This window comes from Periplaneta americana, chromosome 6 (assembly GCF_040183065.1).
Source record: "Periplaneta americana isolate PAMFEO1 chromosome 6, P.americana_PAMFEO1_priV1, whole genome shotgun sequence".
NCBI lineage: Eukaryota > Metazoa > Arthropoda > Insecta > Blattodea > Blattidae > Periplaneta > Periplaneta americana.
Window position 1 is genome coordinate 129,648,215 of NC_091122.1, and position 19,885 is coordinate 129,668,099.

The 19,885-nt window shown below is 36.3% G+C and overlaps 1 protein-coding gene across 1 annotated transcript in view; it reads right to left on the reverse strand.

Annotated features, from left to right (window-relative positions):
* The window catches only part of wge (winged eye), a 705,384-nt gene that overhangs the window by 144,482 nt on the left and 541,017 nt on the right, over positions 1–19,885 (reverse strand). Inside the window, exons 7-8 of the mRNA XM_069828951.1 lie at positions 16,497–16,850; positions 6,336–6,533 (exon numbers count right to left, since the gene is read on the reverse strand). Of these exons, the coding sequence (XP_069685052.1) occupies positions 6,336–6,533; positions 16,497–16,850 (552 nt within the window). The remainder of the gene's footprint in view (positions 1–6,335; positions 6,534–16,496; positions 16,851–19,885) is intronic.

Consider the following 19,885-nt stretch of genomic DNA (forward strand, 5'->3'; position numbering starts at 1 on the left):
GAACAACTGTTTGTATGCATCTGAAGTCTGACTAGTGGAATATGTAGCTAATCGGCGATGTATGCATTGGGGGGGGGGGGAAGGAACTGGTCACCCTACCCCATTATCTCCTGGACTAGTTGTCTCATGAGTGATGCTTTATTGTTGTTACTTATTAGGTTCAAACCTGTCTTCGAACAGTTGACTAAACAATAATGTGAGTCAAAATCAAACATTCTCTTTTATGAACAGGAATATTTATATGAAGAATGGGAGTCAAAATCAAACATTCCCTTGTATGAATAGGAATATTTTATATGAAGAATGCGAGTCATTACCTCTGACTGAGATTCTAGCTGATATGTATATACGCTATATTATCAGGCAGTACATCTTACTTGAGGATGTGTGTCAGAGGAAGAACATTGTTTGTACGTATCTGAAGTCTGATTAATGGAATATGTAGCTAATCGGCAATGTATGCATTGGGGGGGGGGGAAAGGAAGAGGTCACCCTACCCCATTATCTCCTGGACTAGTTGTTTTATGAGTGATGCTTTATTGGTGTTACTTATGAGGTTTAAACCTGTCTTCGGACAGTTGACTGAACAACAATGTGAGTCAAAATCAAACATTCTCTTTTATGAATAGGAATATTTTATATGAAGAATGTGAGTCAAAATCAAACATTCTCCTTCATGAGTCCGGCAGCACATCTTATATTGAATGTTTTTATTTCAAGAATGACGAGTCACAATCAAACGTTCTCTCCTGTAAGTCTGAGAGTACATCCTACATGAAATAATTTTATTTAAAGAATGACAAGTCAGAATGAATTTTTTTTTCTATATTAGTCTTGCAGTATATCATGGCAGACTTTTATTTGAAGAATGACGAGTCAGAATCAAATGTGCTCTTTATGACTGTAGAAATACATCTTATATGAAATATTTTTATTTGAATTTATCTCTATGAGTTTGGGAGTGTATCTTTCATGGAATGTTTTTATTTTAAAAATGACGTCAGTATCAAATGTCATCTTTTATGAGTCCGGGAGTACATCTTACATGGGAAATTTTTATTTGAAGAATGACGAATCAGAACCAAATGCTCTGTTTTATGAGTGCAAAGTACATCTTACGAAGAATAGTTTTATTTGAAGACTGGTGAGCAGGATTAAATGTACTTTCATGAGTCCTGGAGTACATTTTACATAGAATATTTTATTTAAAGAATGAGTCAAATACCTTCTTCTCCAGAAGCATATCTTACATAGAATATTCCTACCTTATGAGTCGGGGAGCACAGCGTAAAAGAAATAGCCATTTTTTTTTATTTGAAGAATGACGTGTCAGAATCAAATGTTCTCCTTTATAAGTACGGGAGTATATATCTTGCATGACATATATTTTATATGGAGAATGAAGAGTCAAAGTTATTCTCTTTTATGAACCCGGGAGCACATCTTGCATGGAATCTCTTATATGAAGAATGAGAGTCAGAAACAAATGTTTCGCTTCTATGAATCAGATTATGAACTTAAAGTGAATATTTTTATTTGACGAATGACGAATCAGAATCAAATGTTCTCTTTCATGAGTAAGGAAGTACATCTTGCATGGAATAGTTTATCTGAAGAAAGACGAGTCAGAATCAAATGTCCTCTTTTATGAATAAGAAAACAGACCTTACATTGTTAATTTTTATTTGAAGCATAATGTGTCAGAATCAAATCTCTTATAAGAGTACGAGAGCATATCGTATGCGGGGTACTTTTATTGTAAGAATGACGAATCAGAATAAAATGTTGTATTTTATTAATATGATAGTATATCTTACATGGAATATTTTATCTGAAAAATGAGCCAAGATCAAACAACCTCTTTTGTGAATCAGAAAGCATGCCTTATAAGGTGTATTTTTATTTGAAGCATGACGAGTTAGAATCAAATATTCTCTTATAAGAATCCGACAGCACATCGCATGCGGAGTATTTTTTTTAACAATGGCGAATTAGAATCATATGTTCTTGCATGGAATATTTTTTATTTGAAGAATGAAGAGTCAGAATCAAATAATTGTTTTAAAGTATGGGAGCACATCCTAGATGGAATATTTCTATTTGAAGAATGACGAGTCCAAATAAAAATGTTTCCTTTCGTGAGTGCGGAGCACATCTTACCTATAGTATATTTTTATTTGAATTATGAAACAGTATCAAATGTTATCTTTTATGAATCAGGATAGTACATCTTACATGAAATCTTTTGCAGAAAGAATGACCAGTCAAAATCAAATCAGAGACCAGAAGCACATCTTGCAAGGAGTATTTTTATTTGAAGAATGGCGATTCAGAATCAAATGTTTTCATTTATGGGTTCAAATGCTCTCTTTTGTGTCCGAGAGCACATCTTATAACCTATCGAAAATTTATCTTTGAAGAATGACGAATAAGAATCATACGATCTCTTCTATAGGTGCTAGAGCAAAACTTACAAGGAATATTTTTGTTTGAAGAATGACGATTAAGAATTACACATTCTTGTTATGAATCCGAAAGCACATCTTACATGGATTTTTATATATGAAGAATGAAAAGTCAGAATCAAATGTTCTCTTTTACAAGTCAAGGAGCACATCTTGCATGGCATAACTTTATTTCAAGAGTGACAAGTCAAAATAAAATGTTCTCTTTCATGAGACCGGAAGCACATCAACATGGAATATTTTTAGTTGAAGAGTAACGAGTAAGAATCAAATGTTCTCTTTTTTAAGTTTGGAAGCACATCTTACAAGAACTATTTTATATGAAGACATGGAATATTTTTATATGAAGAATGAAGAGCCAAAATCAAACGTTCTATTTTAAGAGTCCGGGAGCACATCTTACTTGAAATATTTTTATTTGAAGAATGACTAATAATGTGTTCACGCGACTTAGTTCATACGTCTCATCTTCGTGACTACAATATCTTTTTTTCTGAGCGCATATAACTTAAGTTTAACTTACTATAACTAACAGCAACTGAATCTTAACATTACAACTATACAACGTTGCTTAAGCGCTTATGGCTTGTGTTGTTCTGAGAGGCTAAAAAGCCGAGACCTCCATGAAATAAATCGAAAGGAGAGGGGTATAGTTATAAACGAATGCCCTCGTTTATGAGTTCTGGGGCAAATCTTGATGGAATATTTGTTTTATTTCGAGAACGAAGAGTCAAAATCAAATGCCCTCTATTTGAAGAATGAAGTTAGAATCAAGTTGAGTCCTAGAGCAAATCTTAAAATGAAATATTTCTACTTGAAGAATGATGAGTCAGAATCAAATATTTTCTTATATGTATGAGTTCAGGAGCGAAATACAGTTTGAAATATTTCACGCAATTCCTTGGGGGACTTGGAAATAATTTCTTTTTTCTCCTGGGATCCTTCTAATATAATTGCATAAGACAATTCTTGTTTCTCATTTCCCCTGTTCATATGCCATGTTTACTTGCTCCAAAGAAGGTTCCCAGTTTGTTTAATCCACTGCAGTGCTGGTCTACTGGGAAAAGCTAATAAAATGGTGATGAACTGATGAGGATACTTATGGATTTTGTAAAACTGATGGAATGATGGTACAGAAAAAAGCAGAATTTATTCAAAATCATCTCAAATTTGGTCGTTGTTCAACATACTACTTGAACTTGGACTTTGCTGAGATACGAACTCACTTATCCAGCATAGAAGGAAAGAAGTCTGTGCTTTCGACTATAGTTATGTCCAAAACATCTTCACAGAAGATCAAATATTTCGACTAGGCGATGACATCATAATGTAGCTATATTTGGTATTTAACTTTAACATTTTGGATAGGTACCATGAAGATAGACGGATTTGAAACTATGGTGTAATCATAAACTATGCCTCACTATACAAAAGACATAAAAGGATTTTCAAGACTCAATACGGTAAAATATCCCAAATTATAATTATTTATTTTTCCCTTGGTATGATATAGAAACTTGATCTCCTGTTTTCAGTTTTCGCAACCAATAAGTAACTAAAATAATAAATTAAAGAAAGAATAATTAAATCACTAAACGTAAATTATAGTAATTAAAGAAATATGAAGACGATTAAGGTTTCCACCTACACGCTACTGAGGCGAACGGGGGATAGGAAGGTTGAGCTTTCATGTTTCTTGAATCAAATTTCGTAACAAGCTGAGTGACCCAGGTGTCGTTCTAGAAGTAATGACGACATGAAAAATCCCTCTAAACCCGAATTCTTTGTCCATAGTTTGTCACTCTGTCGACAGGACCAACTCGGTTCCAGTAAATCGCGTAAAAACTTTAAATAAGAATTACACACGCACAAATTGGAATAAATTAATAGAAGTGACCAGACCAGCATTTCTAGAAGTCTCTTGAAACATTAGTCATTCCATACGGCAAACCAGAATTGAAATACCAGCGAGTCCATAAGGAATATTTGGAGGAAAAAATATACGCTGGAATAGCAAAGACAATGAAAGGGACTGTACAAATTGTACAACACAACACACTCTCGCACTTGACACTACTAAAGGACGGATGGAAAAGTAGACTAAGACGCCCAGTTAACTTTAAACGACACAATTTTTCATCAGTTCATTTACTTAAATTCAACGTCATTCTGTAGTCTGAGGGCCGGGTACTTTGGTCCGTTACATTATACTCGAAGATCATACAGTTGATTCTTATAGAATTGAAAGAAACCACTTTTGAGCGGGCAATCGAATCCTAAGCATCTGGGTTCGTAACGGAAGGTACATATAATTCACATTTTAAAAAAGGCATAAGAAATTGATAAATAGTACGAGATGAAAATCTATTCTAAAATAAGTTTTAGGTAAAAAAAAAAAAACATTTTACGAATATTAAAATACTTCAGAAATAACTGAAGCCGGAAGAACTTTAATTGGAAGCAACCTTGAAGGAGATGATGTAGTTAATTTAATGACGTTTTCAACGCCTGAGGTCGGAATTCAACCGGAGAGAGGAATGGCCCACAAATTTTGTCTGGAACTCAAACAGGGATAGGGATCTACCAGCTGTACTTCCCTCCAAGAGGAAGCCATGCGAAGGGTAATATCGCTCTTTTCGTCCATGACATATGATCTAACAGCGGCTGGCATGTTAACTACGGCACCACCAAGGACATTGAGATGAGGAGTAAGGAAAAAAGGAAAAGAAGGCGGATTAAAATAAATTCAGAAAGAAGAATAAGAGGAAAAAGAGGACGTGAAAGCAAGGAGGATTAACGAATCCCAGGAGACGTAAGAGAAGGTGAAGACAGAAGAAAAGTAGTGCCGAAAGAAAAACTGGAGACATAAAGGGAGGTGGAGACGAAAAAAGAGAGGGGACGAACTGGAAGGTCGAAACAGAAGACATGGTAGAAAAATTAGAAAAGTTGAAGGCGTAAGAGAAGCCGGAAGAAAAAGCAGAGGTGAAAAAGTAAGTCGAAACGAAAAAAAGGTAGAAGGTGGACACGGAAGAAAAATTGAATAGACGAAAAAGAAAATGGAGGCGCAAGATAAGGCGAAAAAAGGAAGAAAATTTGGATAGGTAAGAGAAGGTGTCACCGGAAGAAAAGGTGGAGATGAAAAAGAAGGTAAACAAAAATGCAGGTCGAGAAGAAAAAAAAAAGGTGAAGACTGAAGAGAATATGGAAACGGAAGAAAAAGTAGACACGGATGAGAAGGTGAGGAAGGAAGAAAAGGTAACAATGGAAGGAAAAACAGAGATTAAAAAGGTAGAGACGAAAAAGAATAGGCGTAAGACATGATGGGAAAGGTAGAAAAGTTGGACGGGTTGAGAAAATGGAACCAAAAGGAAAGGTGGAGACGAAAAAGACGAAAAGAAGGTAGAGACAAAAAGAATGTAAAGGAGTAAAAAATATGGAGACGGAAGAAAAGATGGACGCAGAAGAAAACGTGGACATGGTCGATAAAGTGGAGACAGAAGAAAAGATGGAGGCAATATAAAATGTGGAAACGTATGAGAAGGTGAAGGCGGTAAGGGGGAAAGGAAGAAAGGTCGAAAGATGAATGCAGTAAGGAAGAGGAGAACAGGTAAAGAAAAAAATGCGACTTCGAAGAGGGAGAAAAAGAAAATGATGGAGATGAACGATGAGGCAAAGATGAAGAAGGAACGATGGGAGGAAAGGAAAGCAGAAGAAGGAAAAGGCACGTTAAAACAATAATTCACGGTGTTATTCCGAATTATTTTCCATCATTCCACCATTATCTACTATTGAAGCGGTACTGACAATTCGGCGTATCATATAATAAATGAGGATGCGGAAGTGTGCGGTTCCAGAAAGCTTTGCACTTACCCATTGCGGAGAGAGGCGGCGCCGGGGCCTGCACCAGCTCTGCGGCGCTGCACTGCGGCTCCGGGGGCGCGGGAGCAAGGGTTTTCTGCTGCCTACACGTGGGCCCCTGAGGGGGCTTCGTGTCGGGCTTGGTTCCCGTCGTCGGTAGGCTGTGGTCCTGCAGCCGCTGCCTCGCCACTGCGATACCCACCGGGATGGCTGCACAGACAGAACATTGCAAGGCTATAATACAGCCGTGGTACACTACTGATTGGTCACAATGCCCTCAACATCAATTACATTCAAAGTAAGGACTAGTTCCCTTCCTTGACCACTCTTTTCATCTTGTAACATCACTACACTCTGCTACAGTACAACTGTGGAATTGAGGATTAAGCAATTACATATTTTTCGCAATGCTCTCAGAATGTTCATAAACATAGTGGGAAAATTATCAGGAAACGCGAAAAGGCAAAAACACTGAAAAATGAAGGGAAGACGATTTAAACATTATTATTATTATTATTATTATTATTATTATTATTATTATTATTATTATTATTATTATTATTATTATCCGTTGTTGTTAGTCAACTGTCTGAAGATAGGGTTGTACCTCACAAGTGATACCAACAAGGCACCACTTATGAGGCAACTAGGCCAGGAGATAATGGGGTAAGGTGGCCAAGTTCCTTTTCCCCCTCCATTGCATACATCGCCGACTAGCTACATATTACACTAATCAGACTTCAGATGTATACAAACAATTGTTTTTCCTCTCACACATATCGTCAAGTGAAATGTACTGCCTGATATATACCAGCCAGAATCTCAATCAGAATAACGACATAAATGGCCAACAAATTTTGCTTTAGGGATAGAATTCTTTCACGTGCCGTAGATTACAACGCGCGGTTCAAAGCGTTACTTCCCTTCCGGAGGAAGGAGGAAACCTTGCTAAGGAGTTCATCGAACTTTATAAAATGCATCGCCCATCGCCCTCGGCAGGGTTTGAATCCGCGAATCTCACATCCAGCATATTGTTCGCAAGATCACCATGAACAACCACCAAAATGGGGAAAATTTAAAACAAACAGAAAAACAATAAAATAAAAGAAACGAGATGAAAGAAATAAACTATAACAGACGAGAAACATTAATAAAAAGAAATAAAAATAACAAAACAGAGCAAAAAACAAACTGAAAATGGAAAATGATAAAGAGATGACACGAAAAATAAAAAGAAAAACGAAAATGTTGAAGAGAATTGTGAAATGAAACATGTGAAGGGAAACATATGAAGACAGGGGGGAGAGAGAGAGAGAGAGAGAGAGAGAGAGAGAGAGAGAGAAGAACAGTGTTAAAGGGAAAGAAAAATGTAAGGGAGGGAATAAAGAAAGATTGAGGAAACTAAAGAATAAAGACAAATATAGAAAAAACAATAGCAATAAAAATATCTAAATAAAGGAGAAATGAAATAAGAATATGAAAAGGAAAGCAAAGTAACAAACGTGTACAAAATGAAAGAATAAAGATGAAATAAGGAACTGAAGGAAGGAAGAAAGAAAGAAGAGAAAGAAATAAAGAGAGAGAAAAAGAAAGAAGGAAAGAAAGAAAGAGAGAAAGAAAGAAGAGAGAGAGAAAGAAAGAAAGAAAGAAGAAAAGAAAGAGAAAGAAGGAAAGAAAGAGAAAGAAGGAAAGAAAGAACTAAAGAAAGAAGGAAAGAAAAAAGGAAAGAAAGAAACAAAGAGAGAAAGAGAGAGAAAGAAAGAAGGAAAGAAAGAAAAGAAAAGAAGGAAAGAAAGAAAGAGAAATAAAAAAGGAAAGAAAGTAAGGAAAAAAGGAGAGAAGGAAAGAAATAGAAAGAAAGAAAGAAAGAAAGAAAGAGAGAGAGAAAGAAAGAACGAACGAAGGAAGAGAGTGAATGTCTCCCAAAGCAAGAAAGTTTTCTCCCGAATTACTGTATTTCAGAAATCTGACCATTTCCTACAGTTTCCCATTACAATAGCACTTCCAAAACCATCCCCAATACGTTGCCAGGATTTATAGTTTCTTGCCATTTTGTTCTGATTGATGCCATTAAAACCAATTCAGGACACTGCTGTCACATATCTTATGGGACGTCAGCCAAGTTGCTTGAATGTCAAATAAAATAGAGTTGCCTTCTTTCACTGCGAACGGTGCACATAATCATCCCTTACAGATATATAAGTATCACACCTAAACTTGCGTTGAAATCTCCTAGAAACTTCACAAGACCTTAAACATTTCGACGGCATTTTAAAAAAATGTTATGCTGCGTAATACTAAAAAGGAAAAAGCAACTGAATCAATCTGAAATTTTATCGTCAGGCAGATGAATTGGTAGAGCAAATGGCTAGAGATTGGAAGGTACAGGTTTTAATCGCGGACGATGGCGGGTTCGCCTTCGTGGTGTCTAAAGGGGACAATTAAATCTGTTGTGTATCAATCTGAAAACAAACGTTCTGAAGTGCACTATGGTAATTGTTATAGTGCACTATGGAAATTGTTATTCAAGAACATGTATCTATTGTGCGAAATATTCTACACTAGCGCTTTCCAATTAATTTCTTCTAGGGCCACAATGAATGAAGTGGTCAGATGCAGGCCAAAAAACAGAAATAATAATTGAATACTAGAATATTAAAGAAAAAAATTATTTGTTTTGGGTTAATTTCAATTTTGAAAATTTATTTCAAAATGTCAAATACGTAGTTCTTAACAGTAACTTTAATTTGTAGGAGTAACATATTTTGTGGCAATAGATACAGTACATTTTGAGAGTATTTTTTTTTTAATTTATAATAACTCGAAAGCTATCAAATTTATATAATACACTACTGAAGCTAAATGACAGCTGTGAGCAGTATGGAATGAAGATAAATGTCAACAAGACGAAGACTAGGGTCAAAGGAAAAAATGTAAAGAAAGAACAGCAAATTTTAAATGAGGCAGTAGAGCAAGTGGACAGCTTCAAATACTTGGGTGTACTATAGCCTAAGCAGTAACATGGTCTGCTGCCAGGAAGTCGAAAGGAGGAAAGCAATGGCAAGGGAAGCTTATAACAGGAAAAGGAGCATCTTCTGCGGACCTCTGGAGAAAGAACTAAAGAAGTGACTAGAGAGTGGGTGTGGAGTGTAGCATTGTATGCGGCAGAAACATGGACATTACTACGAAGGAAGAGAAGCGGCTAGAAACATTTGAAATGTGGATATGGAGAAGAATGGAGCGTGTGAAGTGGACAGACAGAATAAGAAACGAAGCTGTGTTGGAAGGAGTGGGTAAAGAAAGTATGATGCTGAAACTGATCAGGAAGAGAAAAAGGAATTGGCTGGGCTAGTCGTTGAAAAGAAACTACTTTCTGAAGAATGCACTGGAAGGAATGGTGAATGAGAGAAGAGTTCGTGGCAGAAGAAGATATCAGATGATAAACGACATTGAGATATATGGATCATATGCGGAGACTAAAAGGAAGACAGAAAATAGAAAAGACTGAAGAATGCTAGGTTTGTAGTGAAAGACCTGCCCTTGGGCAAAACACTATGAATAAATGAATGATAAAACAAAGAGGCATTATTACTATAGTCGCGACGCTGTTATTCCCGGCGTGACTCCTCCGCTTTGCTTACGTCTTAGAAAGTGAAGGCTCTATAAAGTCTAGGCCATTGTTGTTCTTTCGTTGCCGAGCTGCCAGACGAAGAATCTATTTTCCACACCGTTAAACATTATCATGCCGTAGCTCCTATGATAATAAATCAAACGCACTGTAATTCAGCAAATAATTGAGCGGAAAATAACATCCTCGTGTGCTTTCTGCGAACGCCAACGAAAGAGCCAAAATGGCGGGCGATTATATTAAGTATTTATCGAGCCTTAAGAAATGAATAACGTCTTCTTCAGCGAATCACAAGACGCATACGTTTAAACGTAGCCGACCTGCAACGCGATTGGCTGCCGGAAATCAGAGCGACGGGACTATAATATTAAGAGATTGCTGTATACGAAAAAATTAGGTATTTAGCTAAAAATGTAGAAAATAGGAATTTCGCTCATTTCATCCTTAAGCTAACCAGGTAACTCCGCAGGAAAGGTTCTAACACGACCTGTAACGGACGTCTACTGCAGATGACCGGCAAAAAAGAGAGCAGGGAAGCTCATTTTCATGAGTTCTCGGACGCATGAAGAAAATACCAGTACCGTACCAGAATCACGGCTAGATTTAGATATAAGTCTCTGGACCCCTACTTTTCAGTTAATTCGTGGATGTGTGAAAGAGCCATGAACAATCAAATTAAATACAGAAGTTAGTCACACACGGGGTAGACGTCGCGTGATTACGGTGTGAGATTGCATTTAGTTACGAGATGAAGATCTAAAACGCAGAGTGCTCGCACACCTGAGGGAGCAAGGGCTTTGTACACGGCTCAAGGAACCTCGAACTTGTATTTAAATGGACGAGCTTGCCCTGGAAAAGTGGGACTATTAAGGACTGCAGCTGACTGGATTCTCTTCCTAGGAATTTCCGGTTCCGGGCGCTAAACCCGTTTCTTCTACCACTTCCGGAAAGGTGACAAAATTCACATGAAAAGTGTCGTAAATACAAAATGCAGCAGTACGCAACTTCACGCCCTCCGTGATCTGCTGTTTGCCACACTTGACGCTTTATCCAAAGTTTGCGGGTTCGATTCGGACGAAGATGATGCATTTGATAAGGGAGATAAAATCTTTAACTTAACTTGCTTTGAAAGAAAGATGAAGTTGGGGGTTGTCAATGGTAAAATTTGTATTTAAAGTCGTTTTGTTTCATGTCGTACATAACAACATCTATTCATCTCAAAAACCAGGTTTCCTTTTGGATGATTTTATATTTTCTAGTATTTTATGTAATTCGCATTATCTACGCATTTTACTCGTTTTTACGCATATTCATATGCCGTGCAAAACATTTTTAAGCATAAAATTGCAGAATTCTCCGCACGGTTCAAGATTCGCACTGTAGAAGAAAGAAAAGATCTAAAACGTATTGTGTTTTACACGTTTTATGCGTAATTTACGTGTCACGTGGAAAACTATTTTTATGCGTAATTATTGCACAATTCTGCGTACGATTCAAGATTCGCACTGTATTAGGAACAAACAGAGCTAAATCTTATTGTTCCGACTATTACAATTTTACTACGTCATAGTACTTTTGATCAATAAAACGGCACGAAAGGACGTCTTTCAACAAATCATGGCTGCTTATCGCACAATTTTATCGCTTCCATAGCATTTGTTTGTTTATATCACTACCCTAGCATTTGTTTCTTTGTTTACCAACATTTCAAACTTAAAATTCTTTACGGTATTATAAAAAAATGCTCGTAATTTGTTTCCCGCATAGATAGTTGACTGAAAATGGCGTTCCGTTCAAATATTTTGGTGAAGGTAACATTAGTGAAATAGAATTTTAGCAAGTCAATTAATAACTATTTTATTGTATTAGAGTACTTTATTTCTTCTAATCTTTACATACTTCTGTTTTTATCACCTCCCTACCATTTGTTTCTTTGTTTGCAAACATTCCAAACTGCAAATTCTTTACGGTACTATAAAACATGTTTTGTGATCGTCATTTGTTTACAGCATAGACAGTCAACTGAAAATGGCGGCTCCGTTCCAACGTTTTCGTGAAATAGAATTTCAGTAAGTCAATATTTTATTGTATCAGAGTACTTAATTTCTTCTAATCTTTACATACTTTCTTCTAATCGTGTAATACTCAATTAAATCTCACTCGGAGTTTTGATTTTCTCTAGATAAATCAAAACCTCTAGTGAGATTACTGTTGATAAAACCATAGCCTACATCTCACAGTTATAAGTTATGCAACATGGTAGATGCCCACAATTTGATAAAATGAAAGAAGGTAATAAGTAACCCTAAATCTACCCTGCTAATTTACCAATATATTATATTACTAGCTTTCGGGATTCTAGTCGTAAGTCCGATTATACAAAGCCGAAGAAGCTAACCTCATTTGCGTACGCTTTGCTTTCAGGACAGTGAAATCGGGTGTACTGTGTAGGAATTTACGGTATATAAAAACTGTATTAGAGAACTCCACGCAAAATTAAAACCTATATTACCCCACTAATTTTCCCGCTTGGAGGTAGATGTCTCCGTCCACTCAATGCCTTGCTAGGATTGCAGATATCTTCACACGGCAAGTCGTGGACCGGAGAGTCCCTGACGGACGAAGGAGGAAACGACAAAGTAGTAAATCAGAGAGCTGAGGCAATAAGCGAAAAAAACTGCAGTTTATCTGAGGGCGAGTGAAAAAAAGAATAATAAAAAGTAATACGCACAACGGTCCGTCGCAATCTTAGAAACGGAGAGGGATGACTTCCCCTATTCTATGTTTACAGTACAAACAACATTATACGTAACTATAAGACGATCAAAACTTTATAGAACTAAGGCCCATAGTCAGTTGAAAAAAAGACACTGGCATACGATCAAAGTCTAGTATATACAGTCACGAAGCTCAATACGTAGTAAATACGCATCCGTAGGTAGTTGCTAACCACTAGGATCGCTACTATCGCCTCATTACAGACAATGCGAAATAGTACCTGCACAGTCTATTGTTCCTAGTACCCTCGTAAACTCAAGCTTCGTGACTGTATTTACTAGACTGTGATACGATCCTAAGTATATTTCACAAAATGTTCTGTAAGAAAGGTTCTATATACAGCAGCTCTAGCAACTATTCTTGACCGTAAAAAACGTTATGTTTAAAAGCTACTTACACAAACTACAAAACAGCAGAATTTGTTAAAGAGCCATTCCAGGCAAATTGGGAATTCTAATGAAAAAGTCTTTTTCAGAAATAATTCTAATGAAAAAGTCTTTTTCAGAAATAATTCTAATGAAAAAGTCTTTTTCAGAAATAATTCTAATGAAAAAGTCTTTTTCAGAAATAATTCTAATGAAAAAGTCTTTTTCAGAAATAATTCCAATGAAAAAGTCTTTTTCAGAAATAATTCTAATGAAAAAGTCTTTTTCAGAAATAATTCTAATGAAAAAGTCTTTTTCAGAAATAATTCCAATGAAAAAGTCTTTTTCAGAAATATTTGTTTATTATTAGTGTAAGATATAGATAATGCTGTAAATTTAAATATTCTAATGTTTTATTTTCAAGAGGAAAATATTTTACAAGTTTTATGGGCATTGAATATAAGTGGTCTTGGATAGGTAGTAGGTACTTTTATGTTTCCCTGAAGTTTACAGCACTTCCAGAGAGATCAGCTGTTAATGTATGTTTTTCAAGACGCTATTGCTGAAGAAATATTTTGAGAGCCTGTACTGTTAATTCCAGAGGTCGACCTGGTTGACGAGTTGGTATAGCGCTGGCCTTCTATGCCTAAGGTTCCGGGTTCGATCCCGGGCCAGGTCGATGACATTTAAGTGTGCTTAAATGCGACAGGCTGATGTCAGTAGATTTACACTATTTCCAAAATTAAATCTTTTGAATAAAATCCAGCCAAAAATGGTATACCACACAAAGCAAAATTGTATGTAAAAGAACTCCTGCGGGACAAAATTCCTGCACATCTGGCGACGTTGATATAACCTCTGCAGTTGCGAGCGTCGTTAAATAAAACATAACATTTAATTCCAGAGCTCCAGGATCGAGGAACTTTTTACTCTGTACTGCAATCTTTCTGTCATTTATTTTAAGTAGTTTTGGTTAATAACAATTTGCAATCTTACAGTTTAAGTGAATATTTTGGCTTAGAAATATCACAGTTGTTTGAAAACAGGGAAATGAAGGATATTCTGTAACATCCGTGACAAAATGTGTGTAAGACCCGAAACATGGAAGAAACGGCTATAAAATATTTACCGATTATGTTTTTGTGAACTAATTGGATCCCATGAGATTTGCATAGCTTTCACATGGACACTATGAGAATGAATCTCTTTTTGCTTGAGGCAGAGACCTGAGTTTTACACTTCTTGTTATTAAGGTGTGAAGTGTTATACGACCTAAGCAGGTAAACATTGACTTTCTCCTATATCGACGAAGCAGTGTAGTGGAATTTCCGGGGGTGAGGGAGCATGTCTCCTTGGAACAATGAAAACTCTTAAACACAAACTGTACATGTTGCTTTCTTTCAGTTACTTAACTTCATTATCGGATTGACTGAATTTAATATTAGGCTGATATAATATCATATAATATTGCTTTATTAATTCAGTCTAATTGACATGTCACAAATATAAAAAAGTCAATGACGCTTACCCATGTAAGTGATCATTGTGTACTATACAAATACAAAAATTAAAAATTAAGCAAACGTTTTCGCCCTTCAGGCAGCATCAGGCTTTTTTACATACAATATCTTGTACATTTTGTCTCTTATTGTGGAACGAATGATTAATCACAACCTTTTTAATAATGAAAATAATAACTATTTAAAATTGACTTATGGTAATTAACAATCTAAAATTAATGTACAGATATGAAAATTTAATACGTAATAATGATATAAAATTGTGGCTGCACTGCTATATTGAGTTTAAATTGTAACATCATACTTACTTACTTACTTACAAATGGCTTTTAAGGAACCCGAAGGTTCATTTCCGCCCTCACATAAGCCCGCCATCGGTCCCTATCCTGTGCAAGATTAATCCAATCTCTATCAGCATATTTCACCTCCCTCAAATCCATTTTAATAATATCCTCCCATCTACGTCTCGGCCTCCCCAAAGTCTTTTTCCCTCCGGTCTCCCAACTAATACTCAATATTGCTGGATTCGCCCATACGTGGTACATGCCCTGCCCATCTCAAACGCCTGGATTTAATGTTCCTAATTATGTTAGGTGAAGAATACAATGCGTGCAGTTCTGCGTTGTGTAACTTTCTCCATTTTCCTGTAACTTCATCCCGCTTAGCCCCAAATATTTTCCTAAGCACCTTATTCTCAAACACCCTTAACCTATGTTCCTCTCTCAGAGTGGGAGTCCAAGTTTCACAACCATACAGAACAACCGGTAATATAACTGTTTTATAAATTCTAACTTTCAGATTTTTTGCCAGCAGACTAGATGATAAAAGCTTCTCAACCGAATAATAACACGCATTTCCCATATTTATTCTGCGTTTAATTTCCTCCCGAGTGTCATTTATATTTGTTACTGTTGCTCCAAGATATTTGAATTTTTCCACCCCTTCGAAGGATAAATCTCCAATTTTTATATTTCCATTTCGTACAATATTCTGGTCACGAGACATAATCATATACTTTGTCTTTTCGGGATTTACTTCCAAACCGATCGCTTTACTTGCTTCAAATTGTAACATCATAAAACTGTGAATGATAAAAACATTTCATTCCTCTTTAAACTTCATAATTTCATTAATTGGATGTTTTGCTGCTAGACTGAATTAATAAAACAATATTATATTATATTATATTATATTATATTATATTATATTATATTATATTATATTATATTATATTGACTATCTGAACATTTCAACATGCTTTCTAAGATAATGAATGTGAGTCAAACAAGAATTTATAAAAAAAAAACATCCAATTAATGAAATTATGAAGTTTAAAAAGGAATGAATTGTTTTTATCATGTTCACAGTTTTATGATGTTATAATTTAAACACAACACAGCAGTGCAGCCACAATTTTATATCATTATTATGTATTAAATTTTCATATCTGTACATTAATTTTAGATTGTTAATTACCATAAGACAATTTTAAATAGTTATTATTTTCATTATTAAAAAGGTTGTGATTAATCATTCGTTCCACAATAAGAGACAAAATGTACAAGATATTGTATGTATAAAAGCCTGATGATGCCCGAAGGGCGAAAACGTTTGCTTAATTTTTAATTTTTATATTTGTATAGTGCACAAAGATCACTTACATGGGTAAGTGTCATTGACTTTTTTATATTTGTGATATGTCAATTAGACTGAATTAATAAAACAATATTATATTATATATTATATTATATTATATTATATTGACTATCTGAACATTTCAACATGCTTTCTAAGTTAATATTAGGCGTTCATAAATTTAACCCAGAAATTTCAATAAACTTATGGGCCTAGTCTTATCTATCAGCAGGCGCAAATTACTTACCACCGCTATTAATAGATGGATGCTGCATCGACTTAGGTCCGCCATTTGCAGAAGTACTGTTAACGCCGCCATTACATGGAGAAGCGGAACATGGCGCAGCCTCTAGCTTCACAATAGCCGCCATTGGGGATGGCGCTGGTGTAGTTGACACATTGCTAACAACGTTCTGCTGTTGCAGCTGAGGCTGTTGCTGTTGTTGATGTTGATGTTGCTGCTGTTGAGGTCGGATGCTCGTGGTGACCTCTGCAACCTGAAGACACGGCGTCGAACTTCCTCCCGAGCTGCTGACTGGTTCCTTTTTTATCTGCACCATTCCTCCATTGGGCCAATCCGAAATGGAATTTCCATTCCCGCCTGCATAAAAAATGCACTACTATTATTATCCTTACTTCATCATTATTATTTTCATAATATAGGCTACTTCATTCTATAAAATGATTCATCTCATATGTAAGGCCATTGTTGCTGTAGTCATATCATTATGCGTTGACAGCCTTCATTAAACAATTGAAATCGTCGGATGGACCATTTGGCTCGAAGAAACTTCACGCGCTTGATGTCGGACATCATCTCCAATAGCTGGGGATATATGAGAAATTGGCATTGCATAGTGCCGAAATTACAAACCGTGGACCCTGTGTTACCATAGGCTACTTAAAATGACTGTCTAGATCCAACCAATCACCCCTAAAAAAAATTGGTATCTATTTCTGAAATACTCCACTCGGAAAGGAAAGCATGCTTTGAGACTGAGAAATGACAGACCAGGTATAGGTCTCCCAAGTACGGATTACCGACGGAAGGAATGCGAATCAAACACTGCGATAAGGAAGAGCGGGCGACAGGAAAGGTCACGAGATAACCTGAATGATATTCAAGAGTACAGTCGGAAGAGAAATGACATCGATAGAATCAGTCTTGCGTTGTGATAGTTACATTTCGACTTTAGTTTGTTCCATTGCATGTGAATACGTGTCTTGTATCGCACGGTATTATTATTTCATTCGTAAACATATGTTGCGCGTTTAATTAGCTTCGAATTTTTCTCTTGCTACGTACTTTATTTCCACAGCGATGTCCTCATATGTTCATCTTCTTGGAAGAGACAGTACTTCGTACCTCTCCCCCCTCGGCGTGCCTACATACACACGTCAAAACAGACAGCAACGCCATCATTGCTTTCGGTAACCGTTTCTTGCGCGAGCTATAGCATAACGAAATAGTTTGGACACTCCTCGGGGACATGATTTAATTCATGCTCAAAACCGTTTAAAACTTCTTAATTTTCTTCAAGGATGCATAGAACTGTAGGCCTACTTACTTAACATCCATTTTTTACTACTTTCACCTTTTCTGAAATGATGAGACGTTGATATTTATGTCGATACTGTGGCAACAAGGAGAAAAGTATAATGGGACGAAGCACTGTAGCCTACTTGGAAATAATTGTCATACAAGCGTTTTAACATTTTAGTACCGATTTCTATTCTATTACGTTAATATAGGCCTATATGTTGCTTACTTACAAATGGCTTTTAAAGAACAAGGAGGTTCATTGCCGTCTTCACATAAGCCTGCCATCGGTCCCTATCCTGAGCTAGATTAATCCAGTCCCTGTCATCATATCCCACCTCCCTCAAATCCACTTTTATATTATACTCCCATCTACGTCTCGCCCTCCACAAAGGTCTTTTCGCCCCTCAGGTCTTCCAACTAACACTCTATATGCATTTCTAGATTCACCCATACATGCTACATGCCCGGCCCATCTCAAACGTCTGGATTTAATGTTCCTAATTAAGTTACGTGAAGAATACAATGCGTGCAGTTCTGCGTTGTGTAACTTTCTCTACTCTTCTGTATAACTTCATCTTAGCCTCAAATATTTTCTTCACTAATTAGCTTATTTTCGAACACCCTTAACCTCTGCTCCTCTCGTAAAGTGAGAGTCCAAGTTTCACAACTATAAATAAATGAAAATATATAAGCTTAACTGTTTTATATATTCTAACTTTCAGTATTTTTGAAAGTAGACTAATGACAAAATCTTCCAACCGATTATTAGCCGGCACTTTCCACATTTATTCTCCGTTTAATTTCCTCCCGAGTGTAATTTATAATTATTACTGTTGCTCCAAGGTATTTGAATTTTTCCACGTTTTCAAATGAAAAATTTACAATTTTTATACTTCCATTTCGTACTAAGCTCTGGTCACGAGACATAATCAAATAGTTTGTGTTTCTCTTTTTCAAATTTACTTCCAAAACTATTTGAATACAATTCAAGTACAATTCCGTAATAGTTTGTGAATTTTCTCTTAACATACTCGTATTCACGTCATCCGCATAAACAAGCAGCTGATATAACCCATTCAATTGCAAATCCTCTCTGTTTCCTTGGACTTTCCTAATGGCATATTGTAGAGCAATGTTAAAAGATAAAGGTGATGATACATCTCCTTGCTTTAGCCCGCAATGAATTGGAAAAGAGTGACAGAAACTGGCTTTCCTATACGGACTCTGCTGTACGTTTCACTCACTTTCAGACACATTTTAATTAATCGAGCTAGTTTCTTGGGAATTTCAAATTCAATAAAATATTACATAAAACTTCTCTCTTAACCAAATCGTATGCTTTTTTGAAATCTACGATTTAATTTATGTACTGTGGCCTTATGCTCCCTTTTTCTCCAATATCTGTAGAATACAAAAAAGATCAATAACCGATCTATTACGCCTAAAACCACATTGATGAACCCCAATAATTTCCTCTACATAAGGAGTTCATTTTAGCATATATGTGTGTATGCACACTATGCTGAGGTTACGTGTTAACACATGTCAGATGACATGTTAACACGGTAATGAGTGTTAACACGGTAATTTTGGCTCACGTCACGTCAGATGATGTGTTAACAAGGTAACTGGCTCACATCACGTCAGATGATGTGTAAACACGGTAACTTTGGCTCACGTCACGTCAGATTACGTGTTAATATGGTAACTTTGGCTCACGTCACGTGAGATGATGTGTTAACAGGGTAACTGCCTCACGTCACGTCAGTAAACATGGTAACTTTGGCTCACGTCACGTCAGATTACGTGTTAACATGGTAACTTTGACTCACGTCACGTCAGATAGTGTTAACACAGTAACTTTAGCTCACGTCACGTCAGATGACGTGTTAACATGGTAACTTTGGCTCACGTCACGTCAGATGATGTGTAAACACGGCAACTTCGGCTCACGTCACGTCAGATTATGTGTTAACACGGTAACTTTGGCTCAGGTATTTGCACAATTATGACATGTCGCTTCAGTGGAATAACTTTTACAAGTGCATCATTGTGTTGGAATGGTAAAATGTTGCGGGAAGAACTTGATCAAG